At 41.0% G+C, this 26,538-nt stretch overlaps 1 protein-coding gene across 8 annotated transcripts in view; it reads right to left on the minus strand.

Annotated features, from left to right (window-relative positions):
* Positions 1-26,538, minus strand: part of SAP130 (Sin3A associated protein 130) — a 75,859-nt gene that overhangs the window by 43,898 nt on the left and 5,423 nt on the right. For 6 of the 8 annotated variants that reach the window (XM_032637772.1, XM_032637775.1, XM_032637774.1 and 3 more), the window contains exons 3-13: positions 22,483-22,718; positions 21,609-21,767; positions 20,288-20,399; positions 19,144-19,268; positions 17,367-17,491; positions 11,606-11,753; positions 11,341-11,431; positions 11,030-11,134; positions 7,297-7,438; positions 5,213-5,334; positions 594-896 (exon numbers count right to left, since the gene is read on the minus strand). In XM_032637772.1, the coding sequence (XP_032493663.1) occupies positions 594-896; positions 5,213-5,334; positions 7,297-7,438; positions 11,030-11,134; positions 11,341-11,431; positions 11,606-11,753; positions 17,367-17,491; positions 19,144-19,268; positions 20,288-20,399; positions 21,609-21,767; positions 22,483-22,718 (1,668 nt within the window). The remainder of the gene's footprint in view (positions 1-593; positions 897-5,212; positions 5,335-7,296; positions 7,439-11,029; positions 11,135-11,340; positions 11,432-11,605; positions 11,754-17,366; positions 17,492-19,143; positions 19,269-20,287; positions 20,400-21,608; positions 21,768-22,482; positions 22,719-26,538) is intronic. The other 2 variants (XM_032637778.1, XM_032637777.1) reach the window with 2 other exon arrangements.

Genomic DNA, 26,538 nt, shown 5'->3' on the forward strand with positions numbered 1-26,538 from the left:
TAATTACTAATAAGTGAGATAAGATACATAAAGTATATAGTATACTGCAAGAAATGTTCTGCTACAGTTTTTTGGTGAAATACCACCACCTCTCAATTCCTAATAATGGTACCAACATTCCAGTCTATCTTTGCAGCTTTATAAACAACTCCAAAAAAAATCTTAGGGAATTTCCTGGGGGTCCAGTGCTTAGGACTCCGCACTTCCACTGCCAGGGCCCAGGTTCAATCCCTGGTCGGGGAACTAAGATCCCGCAAGCCACGCAGCACAACCAAAAGGTAAAAAAGAAAAAGAAAATCTTGAAATGGAATGAGAACACTAGTCTTATAAGGTGAATGTACTCCCTCAACTAAGAGCTCTTTTAGAACGCTTCTCCCCATGTGCAAGCACACGTTAGGCTGTTTATGTACGTAGTTTCTAATGCTTACAAAGACCCTGACAGGTTAAGTTCTAAGCAACTCATGTTACAAAGAGAAAATCAAGGCCTAGCGAGCTTACTTGAGACCACAAAGCCAGCAAGTGGCAGAACCATGATTCAAACCCTGTGTACCTTTTCCCTCCACACCAACTTCCATGTAAAAAATTAAAATTACCTGAAGTCTTTCCTTCAGGCTGAGGCTGCTGGGTCCCTATTGGTGCAGGCTGAAGTCCTTGGGTGCTGATTGGGGTTGCTGAGTGAATGCCCTGTGTGCCTATGGGGGCTGGCTGGATCCCTGGTGTCCCAATGGGAGCTGGCTGGATGCCCTGTGTACTGATGGGGGCTGGCTGGATCCCTTGGATATGTCGAGCGTGGGATGCATCCACTGTCATCAACTGCATGGGGTTCAGGTGGACCGTGGACGCCACCCCGACTCCAGTCTGAGCTGTGATGGCAGAGTTTGGAGCCTGAGCTGAAACTAAAAATGATGCAAAAAGTGACAAAAATGTTAGCTTTGATTGGCACAGTCCACATAAGGAGAAAAACACTCAAATCAAAACAATTTTTCCACTGTTCAAGATCTAAACTCTCAGTTAAAAAAAAAAGTGCTACGTAAACTCTATACGTTGAGGCTTCCCCCCCACCACTTGCACCAATTTGATACGATCTCTGCAGATTGCTACAAATAGCATTAAAATGAGAAAAAAGCAATCATTTATTAAAAGCCAAATGTGAGCCACGCAACTATGTAAGTAATTAATATAAAACTTCTGAGATACATCCATGCCTCCAGGTCAAGAATCTTTGCTTTAATTGATAGAACCACTATCACAGGCACTTCTGAAATACAGTAGTTGCGAATTTTAAATTCCAAAATATGCACTGAAGAGAGAAGTAACTTGTCCTTTTATCTATCAGGCAAACATATCATCTGTGTATATTAAAAACAAACAAACAAAACTGAAAACAAAAACATTCCCAGGAAGTGACAAAAAAAAGAAGCAATTTCTCACTGTTTGTGGAAAGAAAACAAACAAACAAAAGACTTTTCTTCTCGGTCATCAAAACAATCTGGAAAAAGATATACTGCAGCATTATTTAGAATAGCCAAGATATGGAAACAATCTGTGTCCATTAGTGGATGAATGGATAAAAAATTTATGGTATATATATCCATACACACATAATGGAATATTACTCAGCCATTAAAAAAGAAAGACCCGAAATACTGCCATTTGTGACAACATGGATGGACCTAAAGGGTATTATGCTTAGTGAAATAAGTCACAAAGAGAATGACAAATACCATATGATCTCACTTATATATGGAATCAAAAATGCAGAAAACAAAAATAAACCAAGCTCTTGGATACAAAGAAGACTGGTGGGTGCCATAGGCAGGGGTGGAGAGTGGGCGAAATGGGTAAAGGTGGCCAAAAGGTACAAACTTCCAGTTATAAGATAAATAAGTCATGGGGATGTAATGTACAGCATGACGACTATAGTTAGCAATACTGTATTGTATATTTGGAAGTTGCTAAGAGAGTAGATCTTAAAAGTTCTCATCACAAGAAAAACAACCTTTAACTGGATGGTGACAGATGTTAACTAGACTTGTGGTGATATAAACATTGAATCATTAGGCTGTACATGTGAAACTAATATATGTCAATTACACCTCAACTTAAAAAAAATAATCTAACTGAAAATGTTTTATAAACCATAGAGATAAAGGTTTAAATTATTATTATGCATAAGAAAAGTATAGTGAAAAGTTACTACGTGTAAATTTATAGTCATGGCTATATTGTAATTCTTCCTTTGTAAAATATATACATACACAATTTCCAGAGCATTATAGCTTCTTCCTGAGAAGTGCATCTGTGCTATTTCTGTTAAATAACAGTTTTTGGCCATTTGCCTGCTGTTGAACCTGCAGTCTAGTCACCACTCCAAGCCTTTTTAAGATCCAATCTTATTTCACACTTTGTGTTCTCACTCACACTATGTTCTTGCCCAAACCAAACCATTCTCTTCTGACCACATACTCTAGCTAATACTTTATTCACAGACAGAAATGTGCTGTTCTCCAAACCCACTACGGCTCTGCCCTATACTTTCTGAAAGATGCTTTCCAAATGTCACTTCCTTCAGGAAATCACTCCTGACCTCCAACCCTACCTTCTCAAGTAGACATAACCTCTTACCTCAGAAGCAGCATGGCTTTGCTCAAGCCCCTCTTTTAAGATTCAGCATATTATAATATCTCTTCATGTCTAATCTTCCTACTAGACTCTAAGCTTGTTGAAAGCTGTTTAAAAGTCAACTTTAAAAATAGAGCCTAGCATAGGAGCCTTACACAGGACCTTACAAAAAAGTAGGGTTTCAATAAATATTCAATAGGACACTGTAAGCTGGTTACTAAGTCATTTTTTCATTTGTGTCCATCCATGTTTAGATCCACATGTCTGAGAAATAATATATTACCTCTCATCTGCACCAACAATGACAGTTTGACCCTGGAAGAAATAAAGTATTGAACGTACTATTCATTTTTCTGTGTTAGTATCTATCAGGGCTACAGCAGTGATGAAAGAGGAATAATGTAGAGAAACAGATGACTGGCAGAATCCCCAACACTTCAGACAGTGCTCTTACGATGGATTTTTACAATAAAGGTTTATATAGAATGATAGTGTCTGCATAGTTGATTCTAGGTCAAGAGAGACTCTGCATGCCCTTTTCAGCTGGCTAGCATTCAGAGAAATACACAGTGGTCATGAATGACCCTCTCCATAAAAGCAAAATGACTGCACTGTTATAGAAGTTCTGTTATAGAATCGTGTTATAGAATTCTGTTATAGAGTTCTGTTATAGAACTTCACTGTTATAGAATTCAAGGTAGTAGATGAAGGAGAGAACCTGAAGGTAAGTGCTGTTACTGATAAAGAGACTTAAGAATTTTCAGCAGTTAGTGTAACACACACACACGTGAAATTTACTTCCTAATTGTCAACATGCTTCTGTGATACTTTCTGCATCCTACTTTTGGCAACAATCAATTAAACATTATTCTACTTTATAAGATTGTTAATAAAAAACACTGTTATGAAGTTCCTTTAAAAAGAAAGTTTTGAAAAACAAACACCCCCCATCCTGCAAAAAAAAAAAAAAAATCAAAACACACACATAGAACAATGTAGAGATGGAGGAACCTATTTTCAAAGCTATTTAAACCTCAGTATTGGGACTTGCCTGGTGGCGCAGTGGTTAAGAATCTGCCAATGCAGGGGACATGTGTTCAAGCCCTGTTCCGGGAAGATCCGACATGCCGCGGAGCAACTAGGCCCGTGCGCCACAACTACTGAGTTTGCGCTCTAGAGCCCAAGAGCCACAACTACTGAAGCCCGAGCACCTAGAGCCTGTGCTCCACAACGAGAAGCTGCTGCAAGGAAAAGCCTGCGCAGCTCAATGAAGAGTAGCCCCTCTCACCACAACTAGAGAAAGCCTGCACACAGCAACGAAGACCCAACACAGCCAAAAATAAATAAATAAATAAATATATATAATTTAAAAAACCCTCAGTGTTTGAAAGTTTTAGACTAGCACTGTCCTAATGAAAATATAAGTCATACATGCAATTTTAGATTTTCCAGTAGCCACATTAATAAACTAAAATGCAGGCCAGGGCTTCCCTGGTGGCGCAGTGACGACGCAGGGGACGCAGGTTCGTGCCCTGGTCCGGGAAGATCCCACAGGCCGCGGAGCGGCTGGGCCCGTGAGCCATGGCCACTGAGCCTGCGCGTCCGGAGCCTGTGCTCCACAACGGGAGAGGCCACAACAGTGAGAGAACCGCGTACCACACACACACACACAAAAACGCAGGCCGAATTAATTTTAATGACATATCTTGTTTAACTCAATATATCCAAAAATTATCATTTCAAAATATAATCACTATAAAAGTTATTAATAACATACTTTACATTCTCTTTTCCATATTATGTCTTCAAAATTCAGGGTACATTTTACTCTTAAAACACATCTCAATTCAGAGACTAAATTTCAGAAATATTCGATTTGTATTTTGATTCCATAAAATCTACAATTTTGAAAAAAGTAGTTGCATATCACTAAGTTGCACCAAACATATTTGAAATTTCTCTCATTTTAATTAAGTAAAACAAAAAATTCAGTTCTTCATTTATGCCGGATCCCCTTCAAATGCTCAATGGCCACATGTGGGCGCAGCTGCAGTCCTGGACGGCACAGCAGACAGGCAATGGCCACAATCTGACAACCTGGCTTTCTTATGCCTGAAGTGAGCTGAGGGTCTCACAGGAAAAGACTATACAAACCCTGAGGTTTAAGTAGCATTGTTTATTCTGGATTGGCAAAAAGAACACTATTTACTGGACTGGATAGTGAATTTTGAGCACAACTGGACGAACATTAAAAACACAACAAATATCCCACAAAACAATAGAAGCCCCATAAGAGTACAGCTTTATTCGTTTTTAACTGCACTTCCATTTTAAGGGATAACAAAAACTGTTAACATAATTATCCTCAGGGTGGGATAAAATCATGCTACTATCACTAATAAGTAACAACTTTTTAGATTTCAGGGATGGTGATTTACAACCTTAAAGCTTCAGATTTCAGCCTTATCTGAATCTGTAAATAAAAGCTAGAGTAATTAAATCCATACTAGAAATATTCACTGATCAATTTCTATCTCATTGCATGCAAAAATTAAAATGTTAAAAGTCATCTTAACAGTGGGGCTCATACCTGGATACTGTCGAATGGTGGACACAGAGCTGGTGATCGGGGTGTAGGTGTGAGCAGCCAGTGGGTATGCAGAAGGTGGGTACGTTGGCAGAAAGTACTGGAACTGAACAGGAACAGATGGTCTATAGATGGAACACAGATAATATGAACCAAAATGGTTTTTCTTCTTTCCCTTCAAATGATCCTATCCCCTACAAACTCTTTTTACTTTTAACTGCCATACTAACGTTTCCTAAATTGCATCCCAAACAATTATATCAAAGGATACAGACCTAGAGAGAGTAATATTTTAACACGGATGGACCTAGAGATGATCATACTAAGTGAAGTAAGTCAGAGAGAGAAAGACAAATACCATATGATGTCACTTACAGGTGGAATTGAAAATATGACACAAATGAACTTATTTACAGAACAGAAACAGACTCACAGACATAGAAAACAAACTTGTGGTTACCAAAGGGGAAAGGGGCAGGAAGGGATAAATTAGGAGTCTGCGATTAGCAGACACAAACTACTACACATAGAATAGATAAACAACAAGATCCTACTGTACCGCATATATATATATAAAACTGAATCACTTTGATGTATGCCAGAAACTAACAACAACATTGCAGATCAACTGTACTTCGGTAAAAAAAGAAAAGAAAAGAAAAAAACTAATAAGCATTTCTATAAACCACAATAATCAAACAAGAATATTTAAAAATGATCCAATTCTGAAATTACTTCATGTGCACTCCACCAGGTTCTCACTGTGGGGTGGGAGAAGGGAGATACAAATACGGAACGGGGGAGGTAATGGAGCTAGACCAGAGCTACCAGAATGTACTTAGTTTTTAAAATGTTATATACTTCCTACCTCTCTGCCTGCTGAAAGGGCCTAGAAGTAGTGACAATCCAGTAACAACAAACAGAGCTAATGGCTAGATCTTAGTTTCTAAATGATGCAAAGGAACCAGGGCTCCTTGGAGAAATGGCAGATTCCAGGGTTCAGAGGGACCAAGTTCACGAAGAGTTTCAAGTATCGTAATGTGGTGAGAAGTAAGGAAGGGCTAGAATGACCAGGACATAGCAAAACCCAGGAACTAGTCTGAAGGGGCTCCCAAGGACGAACCTGGAGACAATTTGAGCCTCGAAATAGATGACAGTAATGGATTATAATTATGAATAAATAAAACCAAATCCACGAGCCCATGCAGATGTTCAAAAATAAAATACACAGAAAAATAAATAAATGGGGATAGATGAACTTTCTTTACATCAGAATGTCAACTGATAAATATCAACGAAATGATCGAACAAGTCACTATCTTGCAACCATCATATTGCAACCATCAACTGATTCAGCCAGGAATCATCAATAGAAGCAAAACTACCGAGTGAAAGCTTACAAGGACACTTACAGTCTCAAGGTATTTCCACACAAATTAGTTATTTACAAAAAAGAAAAGTACACCTTTACAGCAGAAAAATCTGGCATCACCTTCCTTAAGTAATTAATGTTGAGATAACTATTAATGGGACAAAGGGAGAGCATGAGCTCTCTGATGTAATAACAGTGAGAAGAACATATCACCTAATGGTATTCACTTCAAAAATGCACAGCCTGAATCTAACTCTGAGGAACAATCCGACAAGCCCAAATTGAAGAATATTCTGCAAGAACAATGGCCTATCTATACTCTTCAAAAAGTTCAATGTATGAAAGAGAATGGAAAGCTAAAGGATCGTTTCAGTTCTCCATACTGTGGTTAAGTAAGAACAGCTTTGTTCTCTAGAGATGAAAATGGAAATACTTAGGGGATAAGAGGTCATGATGCTGCCACCCTTACACTCAAAATGGCTCAAAATAAATTAAAAAGAGAAGTAACCAAGTCAAAAAAAGATACTAGAACATTCATCAAAAGGAGAACGAATAAATACAGCACAGTTTCATAAAATTAAAGAAATTACACAATGTATTAGATTTTCAGGGGGAAAAACTGAAAATAAAGAAATACATGCCATATTCGTGGGACAACTGGTTTCACTGAAAAATCAAAACGATTCGTGACACGATGGGGCACATTCCCTCCTACCTATTGTCACTTCGGGTTTCCATAGCCACAGGATTTGGAGAGGCTCGATGTCCTGAAATGGGAATCAGGCTACTCCTCTCTGCAGGGTAATCGGGTTGGATCCGAGGAGAAGTATGTGTGATTTGCTGAGGCACCACCTTAGCTACAAAAAGTATAATCCAATTACATTACTGCTCATATGCTTCCACTGGCATGCCAAAACATTCTTGGCCAGCAACAATCTTAAGAATGCAAACAGTAATAAGAAGCCTGGATTTTTAGTTTTAATCAAAATAAAAAATGAAAAGATGAGTACCTATGGTCCAACTGAATTATTTCAATCCAATAATCCACTGATATATTTACACTGCTATCTGTCAAAGTAGGGTTCAACATTAATACTTTCAGCAACTACATCCTTTTCCCCTGACCTGGCTTCTTGGAGACCTTTTTTTTAAAAGGAGAAAACTTAGAAAAAAAAAAAAAAAATCAACAAAAATTTGAATACAGAAATGGCAAACACCTTAGATTCTTTTCAGGGGCCCATAACTAATTAGTAATAATGTAGCTAATAAGTAATGAGAAGGTCATTTTAATTTCTAAGTCTTAGGTTCCTCATCTATGAGGAGGCCTTCTCTAGAAAATCACTTAATTTCTGAAGTCTTTTGAGTTTCCTGTGAGTTTGCATAATATTTTATGGCAAAATCAAAACGATCATACAGTTTTCAAATTTAATTCTATCTGTAAAGACCCAAGTCATACCAATGGCAGGCACGCAAACACTAGAGACTGGGATGATGCCATCACGTTACCCAAGGTGCAGCACACTGAACACCAAAGGTAAGCAGCCACCCCCCCGGGCCCAGATATTTTCTGAGGGAGGCAGCTGGAGAAGTTTCCGCAGGATGATGGGTGACATGCCCGGTTTGACCAGCGAGGATGGCCTCTGCTGGCTAACGCAGAGAGAAGCTGGCATGATGTATTTTCCATCAGTAGTCAGTCGAGAGGGTGCTGAGGGAAAAGTGAGTAAGCCTGTGTTTTCACTGTGCCCATAAAAGGTAGGAGAAAATTATGCTTCCAATAAAAAAGCAGCTGTGTTTGGCACAGTAGCTAACATCAGATGGTAACCACACACACACACATGAATCATACCTTTACTTTTTCCTAATTAAAAGGGCCATACATCCTCAATTATTTAGAAAAAAAAAAAAAACTTCAGGGAAAACATAATGCAGAAATCGTAAGTTGGGGCTATTTTCAAAGATAATCCCTGTTTTCTGTAGGCTGGCATCATCTGATTCTTTTTATAGTTCTGAGACCACTGTCGTGTGTGGAGAAAATAAGGGTGGCATTCTATTGGAAATGGGCATTCACTGCAGGTGAAAACCTATGCTTGGGGTTATCAGGCTTTTCCCCTGATCCAACACATTCCTATTAATAACAATGGCTGAATTCAATATCTAATCTCACCTGGAGAAAGCAAGTGACACTTAGAAAAAGCCACTTATGTGATTTTAATATAGCTCTTATGCCCTCAACTTGAAAATCAATGCTCTAGGGTTAATATCAGTTTTCCCTTCTCAACTGAGGCCCTTCTGTACAGGGATCCCATCATGATGTAACAAGTATCTGAGTTACTACACAAGAAGAAAACAAAACTAGAGCATAAACCTGACGGAACTTCGACAAAAGCGATCACACTAAGTAGCAGATGTTTAAATCTGTTTGGACACTTCTGTCAAATGATTTTCAGACCTAGAATTTAGTAAATGGTAAAAGTTCAAAGATAAGTGAGCTGGGGAGTTAGAGAACACAGCAATACAGTACCTTAGGACAGGTAAGAAGGCGGTAGTTTTAGCCAAATGAATGAACATTATTTGTCTCCTGCTACTTTCAGTGAGTTTACTTGCACAGTGTTTACTCTTAGGAAGCCACAGTGACATTGACAAGAACTGATCTCTAAATAATTCTCCACAGAGAGGGTTCAAGACACAACCAGACAGCCCCCTAGGGTACGCTGCCCCTCTTTACTGGTCTGATTTTCTTCATAGCTACACATTCCCTAGTGAGACTCTCGACTATAAAAATGAAAAGAAGGGGCTTGGCTCTGACTTGACAGTGCTGCAGATAACTGATGACACTGTTAGGTATAGCCAGAAAACAGCCTGAAATGACAACATGGAACAATCAACGATCTTTTTCAACGAAAGTGCTGTAATGCTGAACCTCTAACCCCACTGCCAGACTTCACAGAAGTGAGATTAAATTCAGAGGGTGTGACAGAAGTTTGGTTTCCCCAATGCCAAGCTGGAGTGAGCAGTAACGTGAGAAAGACTGCAGTTATTTTCTCTGCTAAAAGCCGTCTGTGGGGCTGAGTCCCAATTTAAGGGCTGGTATGGCTCAGTTATTTAAAAGAGGAGCAAGGGTTTCCTGGGTCCTACTGTTACTCTGGAAAAGTGCCTTCAAAGTTTGCTAGGAGGGCTGTGGAAGCTGCAGCCTGTCACACATGCAAAGGAAGGAAGCAGGGAGGGAGGGACCACTCCAGTGCTGGGACACAGCAGGTAGGGGAGACACTTCTGTGTCTGGTCACCAGATTTCTGACCGTCGAGTATGTCAGTGCGTCCTCTCACAAAAGGCAGCCTTACTTCTAAAAGTACAGCAGATTAAAAATATGGCAGCTGTCCCACATCTCTGGGAGTGAAGGAGAGTAAGATGGCACACTCACTGTTACAGAACCAAGGCACAGGTAACACTAGAAACTAAAACCTGTCACTTGTGGGTTAAAGGAGTGTTCTGCCTCATAGGCCACAGCCTCTGCTTTGGAAGCTGTGACAGTAAGCTATCAACTCTGACGACAGGCATCGACAACTTGCCGGCCAAACCTTGCTGATGCCTGTTTTGGCCCATGAGCTAACAATGGGTTCACATTTTTAAACGGCAGGGGGAGGGAAAAATCGAAAGAAGACTATTTTGTGACACCTGAAAATGACATGAAATTCAAATTTCTGTGTCCATAAAAAAATCTAACTGAAACACAGCCACACCCATTTGTTTACATATTGTCCATAGCTAGGTAGTTGCACACACCCAGGAGGCCTGCAGAACCTAAAGCATTTACGATCCGGCTCTATGGAAAAAGCTTGCCAATCCCTGCTGTTGATCACTAAAGTTTGGCTGCCAGAAATTTTTCAAAGATGTTTTAATACTGTAAATGTACACATATTTAAAAGGGGAATAAGCAAAGCCTGGAAGGAATTTTAGGATGGTCATGAAGTACCTTGGGTGGCACCCAGATAAGAACCTCGGGGAAGTGACTTGAGGGTTAGCATTCTTCCCACTGTTGCATCACCCAGAGATTGTTTTTCCTGAACAATCTGTCAGTGTACAAGGTCTCTTCACTCCAGATCTTTGCTTCTTTCTTGCTTTTCCTGTTGTTCTTGTCAAACTTTTATCAGTAAAGTTAACTTACTTTTTAAAAAGGTAAACATAGAAAAGGTAAAGGTTGATGAATAAGTCAAAAGTGGAGTTAAAGTAGTTTACTTTGAGCTCTCAGAGACGGTTATCTTCTTTTTTCTCCCCCTACCATCAAAATGCCAAATCTGTATATGAAATAATACTCAAAGTTAAAGTCGGTGTTGCTTTGAAAATTAACAATTAAAAAAAAAAAATCAACATTAGCCAGCTATATGAAGACCTGGTCAGCGGGGCTGAAAATTCCTTGTAAGCTTCCGTCTGCAGGCTGCACACCACTTACCAACCGGGATGTTTGAGGTGGTCACTGCCGTAGCATGGGATGAATGTGAGGGCATTGTCATGGTAACAATTGTACTCGTGGGAGCTTGTGTGTGTGACACCGATCCTGGACAGGAGAAAAAGGGAAATTCTTCAACAATGGCCTCTGCACACATTACAGATTCTCAAAAACCCAAGAAAAGCTCTTGGGAAAAAGAAAGAGAATTTTTCTAACCTAATTCTTGTTCTCTGCCTGAAGCTGAGAAATAAAGAATGAACCCACGCCTTATGCCTCCTTCCTCCCTGGCAGGAAGAGCAGGGCTGCCGACTTACCAGCCGTGGTTGCGGAAGGAATGGTGTTGGTTGCCAAAATAGGTGCTACCGTTGCTGCAGCCACTGGTGTGCCAGTACTGAAGATCGTTTTCTGTGGGGGGGGGGGGGGAACACCCCACAACACGATTAGAAACAGGAACATCTCCCACCCAATCCCGTTTAAACGCAATCACTGCCTTCGATATTGCCAGGCTTTTAGCAAGTTTTGCACAATTCTGGTTTTAACCCACAGAGTATACAGATGGCTCTTCATCTCTGGTTTTACCTGAGCCATGGTATGGAGCTGCTGTTTTGGCGTCCCTAGCGCAGGGTGAGATGGCAGTGTGATTCTTGTTGTCACATCCCGTGACTGGGCAGGACGCTGAATACTAATTGCTGCAGACGGTGGATGCTGGAGAGACAGAGTTGGCCGACTGGGAAGACAGAAAAGACATCACGATCTATGACTTGTCTCCAGACGCAATGCAGGCAGCCAAGGCCACTTACTGTCTCGTGCTGGATCACAGTCAGAGTTTTATTTTTCACAGGTCTGTGAAGTCCACAGGTGAACCAATGAAGTTAACTGCCTATCGAGTTTCTCTCCTGAAACTGCCATAAGCCTCATTCTAAAAGGTATCAACGTGTACCACGAACCAAATAAATTAATCCTCAGTCATACTGAGTATCCTCGATATAGTTGATCAACACTCTCTGACCATCTCGAGTAAGCATTACAATAACGAACACGTTTCACTCTGTGGACAAATCTGAAGATACACACTAAGGTTCTAACTGTTGAGGTAACATTACAGAAAACCTTGATTAACGGAAGCTTAACCTGTGATCTTGAAGCACTGACTTCCTTCCCCCAATTTTATATCATCCCTTACCAAAAGATAAAGTTATAGTTATGACTGCCTCATAACTGAATGGGATATCAACATAGACAGCATGTCAAATTAACTGGCAAGCATGCTACTGAAATTGCAAAAATGGTAAGAAAACTTGACAGTATATCAAAGTTGACATCTCAAACAGAGGGGAGAGAATGGGCTATTTAATAAATGATGCTAGGAAGACTACATAGCCATTTGGAAAAAATCAAATGAGATCCATACTTCACACAGTACACCAGGATAAATATGAAAATGATGAAAGGGTTAATGGAAAATAAGAAAGTACATGAAGAAAAGATAGAATTCTTTAACAGCCTTGGAGTGGCGGAGAGCTTTCTAACAATCAAAAGCTCTAAAAATCCAAAAGCTATAAAAAAAAATCAAGAAATCTGACTCTGTAAACCAATAAGCAAGCCTCCTAACACAGTAAAACACACTACAAGCAAAGTAAAAAGACTCACAGGTGAAAGTGTAATCTTAATATATGAAGAGCTCCTAGAAATCCATGAGAAAAATAACAGCCCAAGAGAAAAACAGGCCAAGGATATGAATAGTCAGTTTGCTAAAAAGAAAACACAAATGGCCCCTTAACAAAGGGAAAAGACTAAGTCTTAATCAGAGAAAGAGAAATGTAATTTAAAAGACACATATATCATTGTTCACCTATCAGATTGGCAAAAATCCAAAAAATTGACAGGGTACTCTGTTGTTCAAGCTGTAAGGGAACAGGCACGTTTAAATATTCTGGAGGGAGTATAAACTGGTACAAACCCTATGGAAGGCAGTAAGACATAGGTATCAAAATTACAATCATATATACCCTCTGATCGCTTTTGGGAATTTATCCTATAGATATTCTTGCCCACAGGCATAACGACAAGGGTATAAAGTTATTCACTGCAATATTATTTATGATAGTAAAGTAAAGAAAAGAACCTCAAATCCACATACACAATGGGTCATCATACTGCTGCTAAAAGAACAATGAAACTCCACGTACTGAAATGGAAAGCTTCCAACATACGTTGTCATATGAAAAAACCCAGAGGAACATATAAATCTTGAGACTGACACACTGCCGGCTGCAGTAAGAGGGCAGCTTAGGAATCTATGAATTAAACAATTTGGGGGGGTAAAAAGGATAAAAGTTAAGAATTACATGTGAATTCGACTGTATTTAAGAAACACTGGAAGGATACCCTGAAAGCTATAAACATGTTACTTTACGAAGGCAAAGGGAAAAGAACATAGGAACTTGGTAGACGTGCGACAGAGGAGTGATACTCCCTACTGAATACCTTTTTATGTTTTTGTATTTTGGAACCATGTGATTATAAATTAGGAAGAAGAAAACACGAAAAGTTGAGCCGTAAGGGTGAAATGTGATTGGGACCTCACGTATCCAAACAATGGTTTCATCACAGGGATCCTCTCTCAAAATGCTTTAAGATCAGAGCTGGTGGGATATTAGTGCATAAAACTTACAAACTGAATAAAGGATGGCTTTCTCCCTATAGAAAGAGAACTAAATGGCATATTATTCAAGTTCAAAGGAAAGCTGAAAGCCTGGTCATAGGTGCAACTATGACACCTGGTGGAACTTACTGAGGAGAAAGCCTACTATTGAAGACTAGATTTTTAATAGTTGATGACTTAGGTCACCAGAGTACAGTGAAAGCTGCCCACTCCCAGCATTTACAATGAAATGCATTCAGAGAGATAAGTGTACACATAACTAAAATAATCACAAATTTTAGGATGGAGGAATCTAACTATGGGAACAATTCTGAAGATACCTGTAACAAAGAAGAATGCCAACAGAATCACCCGGAAGGGATCTCCTAAATTCAAACTTAAACGTGCTCATATTTTAAGAGGTCCAGCTCATACAAAAATATACCCCCAAAAGAGTATTTCTATTAAGTATTTAGATATGTGAAGTGTTTCTGAAAGCATAGACTATACTAGTCTTTGATTTTCATTTACTCTAATGAAAAATAACAAGTGTTAACACATAAAAAGTGTTAATGACCATTACATGTCAGGCATGTATTAAGTGCTTTATATATTAGTATTAATATATACATATTTACACATTAATATGTATATATTAACTTCCATATCAAGGAAGGTAATATTACCGCCATTTTCTAGGTGAGGAAATTGAGACATTTACTCTTTCACCTAGCACTCCCACTTCTAGGAATACACCTTGAAGGCACACCATCACAAACATGCAACATATGCCAAAATGCCCATCAGTACATCCATTAGCTAGGAAGTCAGACATTAGGAATTTATCACAGTTATAGATAATTTAAGTAGAAAAACCATCTGATCATTAGGGTTTTTGTCTGTTTAATTCCCTAGCGTATTTCCAGTGCCTAGAGCAGTGACTATCACAGACGAGGCACACAATAATATTTGTTACAGGAGTGAAAACATAGTTATATGCTAAAAATATATCTGACAAAATTCAATATCCATTTTTTAGTAAAAACAATACACTGGAAAAGATAGATAATTCAACAACATGGTTTAAAAAAAAATCTAACCCTAGTTTTCACTGTATACACATTTATACCTTTTGAATTTCATCATACCATCTGAATATATTAATATTTTGAAGGTACTATAAAGTTAACACGAATAACACAGTCTATTTTATGTTGGGCTGTTGTGTCTCTTTGTACCTCAGGCAATATATTCAATTACCAAGAAGTAAAGTGTCTTCATTTTATTGAAGAGGGGACTAAGGACCAGGGAAGTTAAAAACACTTGCCTAATGACACACAGCTAGTAAATAGTAAATGACAGAGCTAGTAGTTAAAGTTACGTCCTAGGCACTACTCTGCATGTAAGTGTTATTTTCTTCAGAGCTCTGTTCTGGGCCCTCTTCTCATTATATTTATTCCCGCTGGGTAGACTCAGATACCTAGAGCATTAACCGTAGCTCACATTAATGACTTCTCAAGCACAGACATCTCTTCAACTACCTGTTGCCACAGATACACTCAGTATCACAGAACTTAACCTTCTCTTTGAAATCTGCTTTCGGGGCTTCCCTGGTGGCGCAGCGGTTAAGAATCCACCTGCCAATGCAGGGGACACAGGTTCAATCCTTGGTCCGGGAAGATCCCACATGCCACGGAGCAACTGCGCCCATGCGCCACAACTACTGAGCCTGCGCTCTAGAGCCCGCGTGCCGCAACTACTGAGCCCACGTGCCGCAACTACTGAACCCACGTGCCTAGAGCCCGTGCTCTGCAACAAGAGAAGCCACCGCAACGAGAAGCCTGCGCACTGCAACCAAGAGTAGCCCCCACTCGCTGCAACTAGAGAAAAGCCCACGCACAGCGACGAAGACCCAATGCAGCCCAAAATAAATAAATCAATAAATAAATCTGCTTTCTTTCCCTTGTTTCCTTTTCATTTACTTGGTCAAGCAAGGAAGAAACCAAGGAGGCATCTCAGACTGCTTCCAGCTGGTAGACAAGTCTTCCGGATGGTGTCTAGTTCCCGACAGCTCTGCTCTCCATGCCCTATCCCTTCTTCGGTCCAGTGAATCACTTCTTGTTCATATTGCCGAAGGCTCTTTCCCCGGCACCCACGTAATCGATGGCAAGAATCAAGAAAGACCACTGGAACACTGCATGCTCCTGGCAAAACTCTCATGCCACTGCCCTCCCCAACTTTCATAGCTTCACCAGCACAATATGCTTGGGGGTCGTGAGGACAAATACTTTGATGTCTTCATCCCTGACTGTGTCACTCACAAGAAGCATCAGAGACCATCCCTCATTGACCAGATTCTCTCCCTGTATGGCTCTATAAATCTCTTAATTGTACTGGCTTCACTTCTCAAACACCCAACCTTCCTACTATACCCTGTGGACTCACAATCCATCTTTAGCAAAATCTCTTGGACCCTCAACCTCTTCCGTGAATATATCCACTATCTTCCTGCCCTAACGAATCTTGGTTCTCCCTTGAGAACACTGCTTCCCTCGACAGCCCTCTCAACTGGGAGCCATTTTCTCTCATAAACCTCCTCCCCATCTACATTGCCCTCCTAAATCATCTCCTCCCGAACTCTTCTGTGGACTCCAGAAGCTTTCTCAACATCTCCACTTGGGTGCTCAGAAGTCAGCACAACCTTAAAAGTGCCCCAAACCAGAGTCTGGAATTCCTCCCCAAACCTACTTCTCCCATTCTTCCCCATCTCAAGTTTAGGCAACTCCACTCTCCCAGCTGCACAGCCAACCAGCGCTGGCCTAAGCCTGACTGTTCTCATTCTCTAATAACCCCGTACGTGCTTCCTCAGAAATCCCCTCCGCTACCTTCAAAGTTCTATTCAGAATCTAACCACATCTTTCCACCTCCAATGACCATCTCTCCTGGATTCCTGCCATACTCGTCGAAACATCCTGCTTCCAACTTTGCCTCCCCACAGCCAACTCTCTCCAGCAACCGGGCTGATGCAGCTACTTCAGATCATGGCACTGCTCTGTTCCAAACCCTGCTAAGGCTTCCCATTGCCCCCCAGCACAGGCCAAACCCTCAGAGTGGTTCCTAAGGCTCGGCATGACCTGGGGACCTTGCTACCTCCCAAAATCATCTCTGGCCACTCTCCTACCATTAGCCTCTTGCTGCCCCTTTATGCGGTAAACATACTCCTGTCTCAGGGCCTTTGCACTTACTGTTCCCACTGCCTAGAACACTCTTATCCCAGACAACCATATGGCTCATTTCACATCTTTCCATTTTCTGTTCAACTGCATTCTTATCAACAAAGCCCTTCCTGATCACCTTACATGACAAAGTAAGCTCCCCGTACTGCCTACCCTGTCACTCCAAATCCCATTCGCCCAGATTTTTCCCCAAAGCATTCTCTGCCACCTAAAACACTATATATTTTTTTATGGTATGTCTCCAGCCACAGTTTCTACAAACAGAAACTCTTTGAGGGCAAGAATTTCTTTTTATTTGTTCACTGCTTTATCCTCAGTGTCTAGAACACAACATAGCTCATTAAAAAAAAGAAAAAAGCACTCAATAAATATTTGTTGAGTTGAATGAAGAAAGGAAAAGAAAAGGGGAGAGAAGAAGGGAGGATGACAGGATGGCTGATCTTCAAACCCCCAAATATACCTAAGTGCAGAATCAGTGGCATGGGCTGCTGTTGTAGTAATGACTGGAGACTGAGCTCTGGTGGCCGACACAGTTGCTACCACAGCAGGAGGGATGGTATTAGAGGTGGTCACAGGTGGACGAGACTACCAAGAGAAGAGAAAAACATATTTCATTGAAAGCAAAAGCAAAATACAGTATGCCCAAAACACTGCAAGTATAATTTGAAAACTGGGCCTCGAAATAAGGGTGTTTATGTCCAAATGAAAATAAATTCTCACCATTATGATTACCGAGTTCTCTTTTCAGATAGGTTGTTAGAAGGCCAAGAGCCAGAATTATCCCCAAAAATCCAATGCTGGTTGGAGAGTACACAAGCCCCTCCTTTTCCAATATGACCGGACTCAAAATTCTGTCCTACGATTAGTACAGACTGGAATCTAGCCCTTCAGCTCTAGTTCCCACAGAGCTGTCGCTGGTCCTGGAGCAGACACTTTTCATGACGACACAACCTAGGGCTTTCCACAGAGGGCCTACTCAGAACTGGATGCTGGCTCTCATGCCATCTGAGGGCAAAAAAGGCAAACACGTGGTAATAGCATTCTTTACCAGCGGAAGGTGCAGGGTGCCCAGAAGCTTTCTAGATGTTTCCATACGGATATACTTCCCTTACCCCTACATCTGTGTGTAAAATCTTCACCTGACTAACGAGTTCCACACTGGGCTTCACCCGCTTGCCCACTGTCAGATTCTCCAGTCATCCGAGCTCTCCTGAGTAGTCCTTCTTTCCTGCTCCTGCCACGTGCAGGTTAACTCAGCAAACTCTGCCCATTCTTGATCTGTTTCGCACCTGCAGACCTCGTCCCCATGGCGCTGCTCTCACAGCCTGTCCTCTCACACTAGGACTGCTGTGCTGTCTTCCTCACTACTGAGCTCTTGACCTTGGTTCTCCTCTTTCTCCAACCCTTCCTACCATTATACTCCTGGGGCCCTAATCAGTCTCCAAATGTGTTTTATTACCAGCAAGGTCTTTTATTTTGTTTAATGTGAAAGCCCTAGGCTAGACATATCTTACCCCGCGTCCCAGTCAGCACTCTTCTGTAGTATCTTAAACCCAGCTATTTCATACACGCTACCAGTCTGGCCCCAAAGGCACTGAACTTCTACCTTCTGTACGCGATTCAGCTAGATAAATCTTTCAAAGGTATTTCTTTGACCATATATCAGTATATTCCAAAGACGCAGTAGCTCTCTGCTGTGTACAATATCAAGTTTACAGTCTTCATCTTAGAGCCCCGAATTTAGAGACAGACACGGTATCACGCAGTAACACGTTATACTTCAGTAGTACTGAGGCCACAGGTTTCCTTGAAAAAAGTTGCAAGGCATGGACCGTCTTCCTCAAAAAGCATACATATGTGCGTAAAAATGTGCATAAAATGTTTACGGGTTCACACACCCCTATCCAAATTAGAATCCCTCAGTTCTAACTAGGCTTTACTCCACATCGTGTACAACCACCACTATCTTCCTTGCCTTGTTCACAGTGCTGCCCCCCTTCACGCCTCTGAATCCCCACTGCCACACCCATCCCAACCAAAAGCCTCCCCTTACTACCTCTCTCCTAAACTCCTACAGCGGATCACATGACACTGTATGTAATTCAGCCTTCTCTACATCTTGGCAGCTAGATCCAAAGTCGCTTGAGGTTCAAGGACTCGCGCAGTGCCAAGCAGAGCGAATAACTCCGAGTAGGCGCTTAACGCTTGCTGGCTGACTACCCACAACCCTGGCGTGCCTGGATTGGCTGGTGAATGATGTGCTGTACTGCCGGCTGAGCTGCAGCAGCATTTGGCAACTGGGAAGTCGGCCTCAGGACCGTGGTTACTTTAGAACTGGACATCACAGCAGCAGCTGCTGCACCTGGAAAAACAGCATTTTTTTCATTAGTATGGCTTCCGGGCTCACGATTTAAATAGCTACAATTATATTCCCTATGAGCTCAGTATGTCAGTATTCAGCTTAAGTGCTTTATGTACGCTTCCCATTTCATGATACAGAAAATTAAGAGAACGTGCACTCGAGGGCTGAGATTTCATAAGATCGATCATCTGTATCGCTTCTTCAAGGGTGTTCTTAAATGAAACTGGCTATTTTTTTTTTTTTTTAAACTGCAAGTATGTAGAAGTGAAGCACAGCACGGTGCTGTTATTACCCTGATTCAAGCCAAGGCTGCAGCAGTTTAACCACCAGTGAGAGTTCACTTGAACCACCACTGCCTTTGTACCATCAGTGCCAATATCAGCACTGACAAGAGGGCACACGTCTTCGTTTCGACCTCACACAGGTCCCCCTGCAGTCTGTGACCCTCACTCTGAGAACCACCACTAAGTTACATCGAGAGAGAGTATTTGTTAGCCTGACTCTGCCGACAATAACTTTATCCTCTCCAATAGAAGGGAACAATTTCTGATCAAGTAACTGAAAAAACCCATTAAGCTTAATACCTTACAACCTATCAGCACTTAATTGTAAGAATAAATTCATCTTATTGCCATGTGAATAAAAAGATTTGACTAAGCATTTTCACTAAACTTCAAAAATACTCAGTGTTAACATTTGTGACTCATTTATTGAAAATGAAGCCCATATTTACACGACCACAGCTTTCAGGAGTTCCTCAGTATAAAGGCCAATTTTTAGACCATAGAGAAAATTTGAACTGCTCTGAGTTTACACACACACACATGTGTGTTGCAATACAACTGTAACAAGCACCTCTTAGGCCACGCTAAAAACGTGCATGAATCTGCGTTTATCTCTGCTGTCCTGCAACGCTAAAAAGCTCATTCTGGATACGCTTTGTGTACTGTATCTTCTACCAAACGTACACCTGTCACTGCATTTCAGGAGTCTGAAGAAAACACGCAGCCTTTATCTACCTCGAGGTAAATGAGAAGCTCCGATGTGAAGAGGGGGCCCAGGTGCGTTGCTGCGGATGATAGACATCTGTACGTTTGTGGTCATGATGTGATGCAGGTTACTGGGATGCCCCTGCAAGAAACAGGATGCAACGTTATTTCCAAGTGTCTGGTCTTAGCCACGGGTGCTTAGCCATTGCTTCTAGGAAGTCAGCTGCCTCCAAATGTGGGTCATGTTGTTCCTCTTAAGATAGTGAGCACCCCAAGGGAAAGGACATTTAGTTTCCTTTTCACAGCATACTGCACGATGCCCTGTGCCAGCAGGCATGTGGTAAGGGGCAGGGAGGACCCATCAACTGCCTTGAATCTAGCTAGCTGTTAGATTCCTATCACTGATGACACATCTGACTGTCCACTTTCAGACACTCTCATCTTCAACAGTAGGCTTTTACCCTTGTTTTCTTTGTCTTGGCCTATAGCTTATTTTTTCTTATTATCACTATTTCCTTTACACGCCACTGCACTCACGTATGCTTTACGCTAGCCAGGATCTCTAAGTAAATTCAGTCAGCATCCAACGGGCACTCGCCCATCAGTTCTGCAGCTCACCCCTACCTGTCCCTTCCTCACACCTGCCCGATCCTGATGCCAGTGCTTCTCAGGTGGGCATTCCAGCACTTCTGGGAGGACTCAGCAATATGACAAAATGAAAAACACCACAGTGCACCTTTTTGGAATACCATTTTTCTCCTGAAAACTTGAAGGGAGTGAGTTGTGAGATTCAGTTTTCATTGGTAAGTAATTTAAAATATTTAAATAATACATATTATGGAGGAGGACTGCAATTTCAAAAAAAAAAATTAAGTTAAAACATGAGACTTTAAAATAAAGGTTCACAACTGGTAGGCTGCTGAGGGAACCCGCCAGTCGCCCAAGAGACACACATCACCGTCCTCAGAGAACAGCCTTAGAGAAGCACTGCTGCTGTGAGGCTGTCCTCAGCCCACTGGAGTTCTGCGCCTGTAACCAAGCACAGCCGGACTCCTGTGCTCCTCAAGGTCACGGGCTGTCTTATCTAGATCTGCTTCTCACACTGCAGGGGGTGCCTCGTACACAGCAGATACCCACTACGTACGGGCCGAATGACAAGACCACTGTGCATACTGGTCTCACTCCCGAGGCCATCCTTCTCTGTCCACTCTCCTCTTGTCCCCTTGCAGATACCGGTGACCAGTTACTTTTTGATTTAGTCCAGTGCCTAATGTACTGCTGGCATTCAGTAAATAATGATCAACAGTTTGGCATCTCAGTTTGAAAATCAGCAAATTAAGAGGAAAAAAACCTGTTGTCCACTGATTGTTGCCACAGGAATGGCTGCAGCTTGAGGGATGCTACTCTCCATGGTAACGGTAACCTGCCCTGGAAGCTTGGGGGGAAGTGACAAGGTGGAAGGTGGAGCAGGAGCAATGGGACGGCTAGGCACGGTGGGCTTCGGGGGCGGCTGCGAACAGAAAACCACACGACACAGATCAACAGCGTTTCCAGCGATGCCCTTCATTCCACACACGCACACAAATCAAACCTGGAGAGCGCCAGGAAGGATGCCCGAAGCCTCACATGTTCTATCTCTTAGCATCACAGCCTCTCCATTGAGGTGCTAGCATTGCCATGTTACAGATGTGGAAACATACAAAGCAAGGCTAAGACCCTTGCTTAAAGCCACACAGACAGTAAAAACTAGAACTGGGAATAAAGCCCAGATCTGTATGGCTCACAGCCCACATTCTTTCTTCTATACCGTGCCGCCTCCCAAGTTTGGCTGGAAGTAAACAAAACTCCCAGTAACTGACACATATCCATATGGTTTAATACACAAGGCGATATTCTGATACACCCAAATTAGCAAGCTATCAAAACAAAACCTTGGAGAAGAGTGCCACTCCAAGATAAAAGCTACACTAGCACGCCCATAACTTGAAATAAAATCAACGTCAAAATGGGTATGAGAAAAGATCCTGTGATGCCAACTGCCCAGCGGCACGAGACTAGGCACTGCAGAACAGCGCAACTCTGAGTTACAGAGAGGAGCTGAACTGATAGGTCAAAAAGAAAAAGCTATGATCCTAGGATACAGCCTAAGACTCTGTGAGCACTGTCAGAAATACTAGCCAGTCTTTAGCTGTCGTTCAATGTGAAATTTTAAACCTCTCCATTACCTTCATAAGTCCCTCCGAAAATGAGAGTGGCACTGCTGGCGTCAGATGTGCTGGCGGGGCTGTCACTGTGACAGGTGTGCCCGATGCAACAGCATGGTGTGTAGACAACATCTGCACCTGTGGATAGGGCCTTACCACAACAGGCTCTTGCTTCTCTTCACGGGACTGTAGGGAGCTGCTGGAACCCACGTGCTCCCTGGCAGTGACTTCAGCATCTCGACTAGATTCATCGTTGACTAGTGAAGACATGAAAGGTGAAACAGCGTGTCATGCCCTTCCAATATCAAATAACATAACGGCACATGTGAGAGTGGCGCTTGCAGTTAAGTTGCAGGGTTGATAAACTGACCGTTTCCTTCTGAGATTTTCTTAACAAGGAAAACTTGGGCATCAAATTCCCCTGATGGAGAGCAAACTCGAAAGTCACACCTATGGAACACGGGACTTGTTTTAAAGATTGTAATTTCCTACTCCTATGAACAAAGGGCCTGAAAACTATCTAGAATGACCTCAAATACTTGAAATTGTAATATAAGATATAAGGCAATTTCATTTAAAATATTTATTTAAAAAGTTATAAAAACCTAATATTAAAAAGGTGACTTGGGGACTTCCCAGGCGGTCCAGTGGTTAAGAATCCATGCTTCCACTGCAGGGGGCACGGGTCTGACCCCTGGTAGGGGAGCTAAGGTCCTGCGTGCTGTGTGGTGCGCCCCCCCCCCAAAAAAAAGGTAACCAATTTCTCAGTCCAAATCCCTACAGAGTGAACAAGTAAAGCTCTATCATCATTACAATGCATGCACCCTTTGAGACTCAACAATTCCACTTGCATGACTGTACCCTATAGATACACAGCATGTGTGTAAAATGACTCAGGTACAAGTTATCTGTTTCAGTATTTTTATACTAGCAAAGGAACCGAAAAACCTACATGTCCATCAATAGGGGACTCGTTATATAAATTATGGTATACTCACACAACACACTACCATGCAACCATAAAAATAAAACAAGAAAGCTTTTTAGGTACTCTTATGGGAAAATGTATTATATATATATATTGTGAAAAAGATATACGAAAATACCAAAGTACAGAACAGAGAAAAAGTAAATAAAATACACACAAATATAAATACATTTGTATTTGAATATGGATAACATATCTCCAAAGCATCTTGGTTGCCTGAAAGGAAAGAAAGTGGATGAGTGGGGGACAGGAAGGAGAGATATTTTTCAGTGTATATTCTTTTTTCTTTTGGAATTTTGGACCATGAGAACACGTAACGTATTTAAAAATTAAGTTAAAAAAATCAAGGAACTGGGACTTCCCTGGTGGCGCGGTGGTTAAGAATCCGCCTGCCAATGCTGGGAACACAGGTTTGATCCCTGGTCTGGGAAGATCCCACATGTCACGGAGCAACTAAGCCCGTGCGCCAGAACTACTGAGCCTGCGCTCTAGAGCCCATGCGCCTAGGGCCCATGCTCCGCAACAAGAGAAGCCACCGCAATGAGAAGCCTGCACACTGCAACGAAGAGTAGCCCCCACTCGCCACAACTAGAGAAAGCCCGCGTGCAGCAACAAAGACCCAACGCAGCCAAAAATAAATAAAAATAAATTTTAAAATGCTGTGAATTCAGAACACAATGATTAAAAAATTTATTAAAAATCAAGGAACTAATGTAATGAAAGAGGAGAGTCTGTGAAAATATTAATTTGCACTATCATTTCCCCAAAACAACACTGACATTATTTTTCTGAACATAAAGATTATACTTACATAAAAAATTTTAATTACTTGGAAAACTATAAAGAAAGTAAAGCTGCTCCCAAAGTCTATCCCCTAAAGGCACCAAGTTACTATCTTGGTAAAACGTCAGACACTTCTCAGCTCTTTAATCTTAGGTGGGTTTTTATTTACGTAACTTTTTATTTAACTGTAACCTTCATAAAGACAAATGTATAGCTCAATGAACTTTTACGAACGGCATACACCCGAGTTACCAGCCCCGAGATCAACAAGCAGAATGCTACCGCTTCCCCATAGACCCTCTGTTCAGCCTGATGCCAGTCACTGTACCTCCCAATGATACTCACTACGCTAACTCCTAAAACTACAGGTTACTGTTGTCTATTTTTGAACTTATATAAATATACTCATAACAAATGTACCTGGTTCTTGGCTCTCTCACTTATAGGTATAAGATTTGTGCATATTACTGCATGTAGCCATAGCTCCTTCATTCTCAGTACAGTATGCCATTGCTTGAATAAATCACAAATTACCCATTTTACTCCCAGTTAGTTTTCAGGTTTTTTGGGGGTTTTTTTTTACTATTATGAATAGGAATGCTAGTAATTATTCATGTGTATGACTTTTGGTGAACATTACCATTGCTATTGGATTCCACCTTAGAGTGGAATCGCTAAGTAATATAGAATATACACCGCATCATTTCAAAAGTGCTAAATGAAATTCTATTGAATAGATGTACTATACCTTTTTAAACCATTATATCATCGATGAGCTTTTAGGTTATTTCCAAATTTTTGCTATCGTCAACAACTCTAGAATAAATATCCATATGTACTCTGAGTCCTTGTTCAATGATCTCAGGAAAAAAAATCAGAAATTTTCTCTTGGAGGAAAAAAGTGCTGGGAGAAAAGATTAATATATTTTATATTCTGCTATACATTGACCCTTCTCCTAGGTCATTCAGATTTTTTAAAATTTTGATTTTTAAAACCGCTTTATTGAGGTATAACTTGCATACAATAAAATGGCTATTCTAAAGAGAGTTCAATGATTTTTTTTTTTACATTCTCACCAACAAGTTAGGAGCAGAATGGCTGGGTCAAATGGTAAACTTCATATGAAACTGCCTAAGTACTTTCCAAAGTGGTTGTATTATCTCATGTTCCCACCGGCGGTGTACTAGCGGTCCAGTTGTTCCTCATCCTCACGGATTCTTGACACACCGACATTCTAGTGGGTGTGTACTGGGTATCTCATTGTGGTTTTAATTAACATTTCCATGCTGACTGGTAATGTTGAACTTCTTTTTATGTGACCATAGGCCATTCATATACATCTTCCTTTGTGAAGTATATGTTCATATCTTGTCCATTTTTTAATCAATCAGGTTTATTAACTGAGGTACAATTTACATATAAAATCTACTAATTTTTTGTATAAAACTAAATTTTCACAAATGTATTCAGTACTGTTATCACAACACAATCATGACATAGAACATTTCCCTTACTCTAACAAGTTCATTCATGCCCCTTTGCAGACAATTCCCTCCCTCCCACCCCTACTCCTTAGAAACCACTGATCTATTGATGGTTCTATCACCACTGCTTTGTCTTTTCTGGAATTTCATAGAAATAGAACCACACAGTATATGGTCCTTTGGGTCTGGCTTCTTTCAGTAAAATGCTTTTGACGTTCATCCACGTTACTGTTTACAACGCTAGTTTGCTTCTTTTTACCACTGAGTAGTATTCCACTGTATGGATTAAACCAAACTTTGCTTATCCAGTCACCAGTTGATAAAATCTGGGTTCTTTCCAGGGTTTGGCTATTATGAATAATGCTTCTATGAACACTGAAGGAGAAGTCACTGTATGTGTGACACATATTTTTATTTATCTTGGGTAAACACCTAGGAATGAGACTGCTGGGTTGTATGGTAAGCTTACGTTAAATTTTTTAACATACTGTGCCAAACTGCTTACCAAAGTGGCTGGATTACTTTGCATTCCCACCAATGCATGGGTTCTGCTTGCTCGAGAAACATGTCAAAACTCGGTATTGTCAGTCTTTTTGTTTTAGTCATTCTAGTGGGTGTATAGTAGTTTATCACTGTGGTTTTAATTTGCATTGCCCTGAGGAGTTAATACAGTTGAATATCTTTTGTGTTTATCTGGCCTTTATATAGCATCTTTGGTAAAGTGTCTATTCACATATTTCATCCCTTAAAAACAAACTAACAACAAAAAAACACAAGCTGTTTGCCTTTTTTGCTATTGAGTTACAAGTTTTTTATATATT

Source organism: Phocoena sinus, chromosome 7 (genome assembly GCF_008692025.1).
Source record: "Phocoena sinus isolate mPhoSin1 chromosome 7, mPhoSin1.pri, whole genome shotgun sequence".
Classification (NCBI taxonomy): Eukaryota; Metazoa; Chordata; class Mammalia; order Artiodactyla; family Phocoenidae; genus Phocoena; species Phocoena sinus.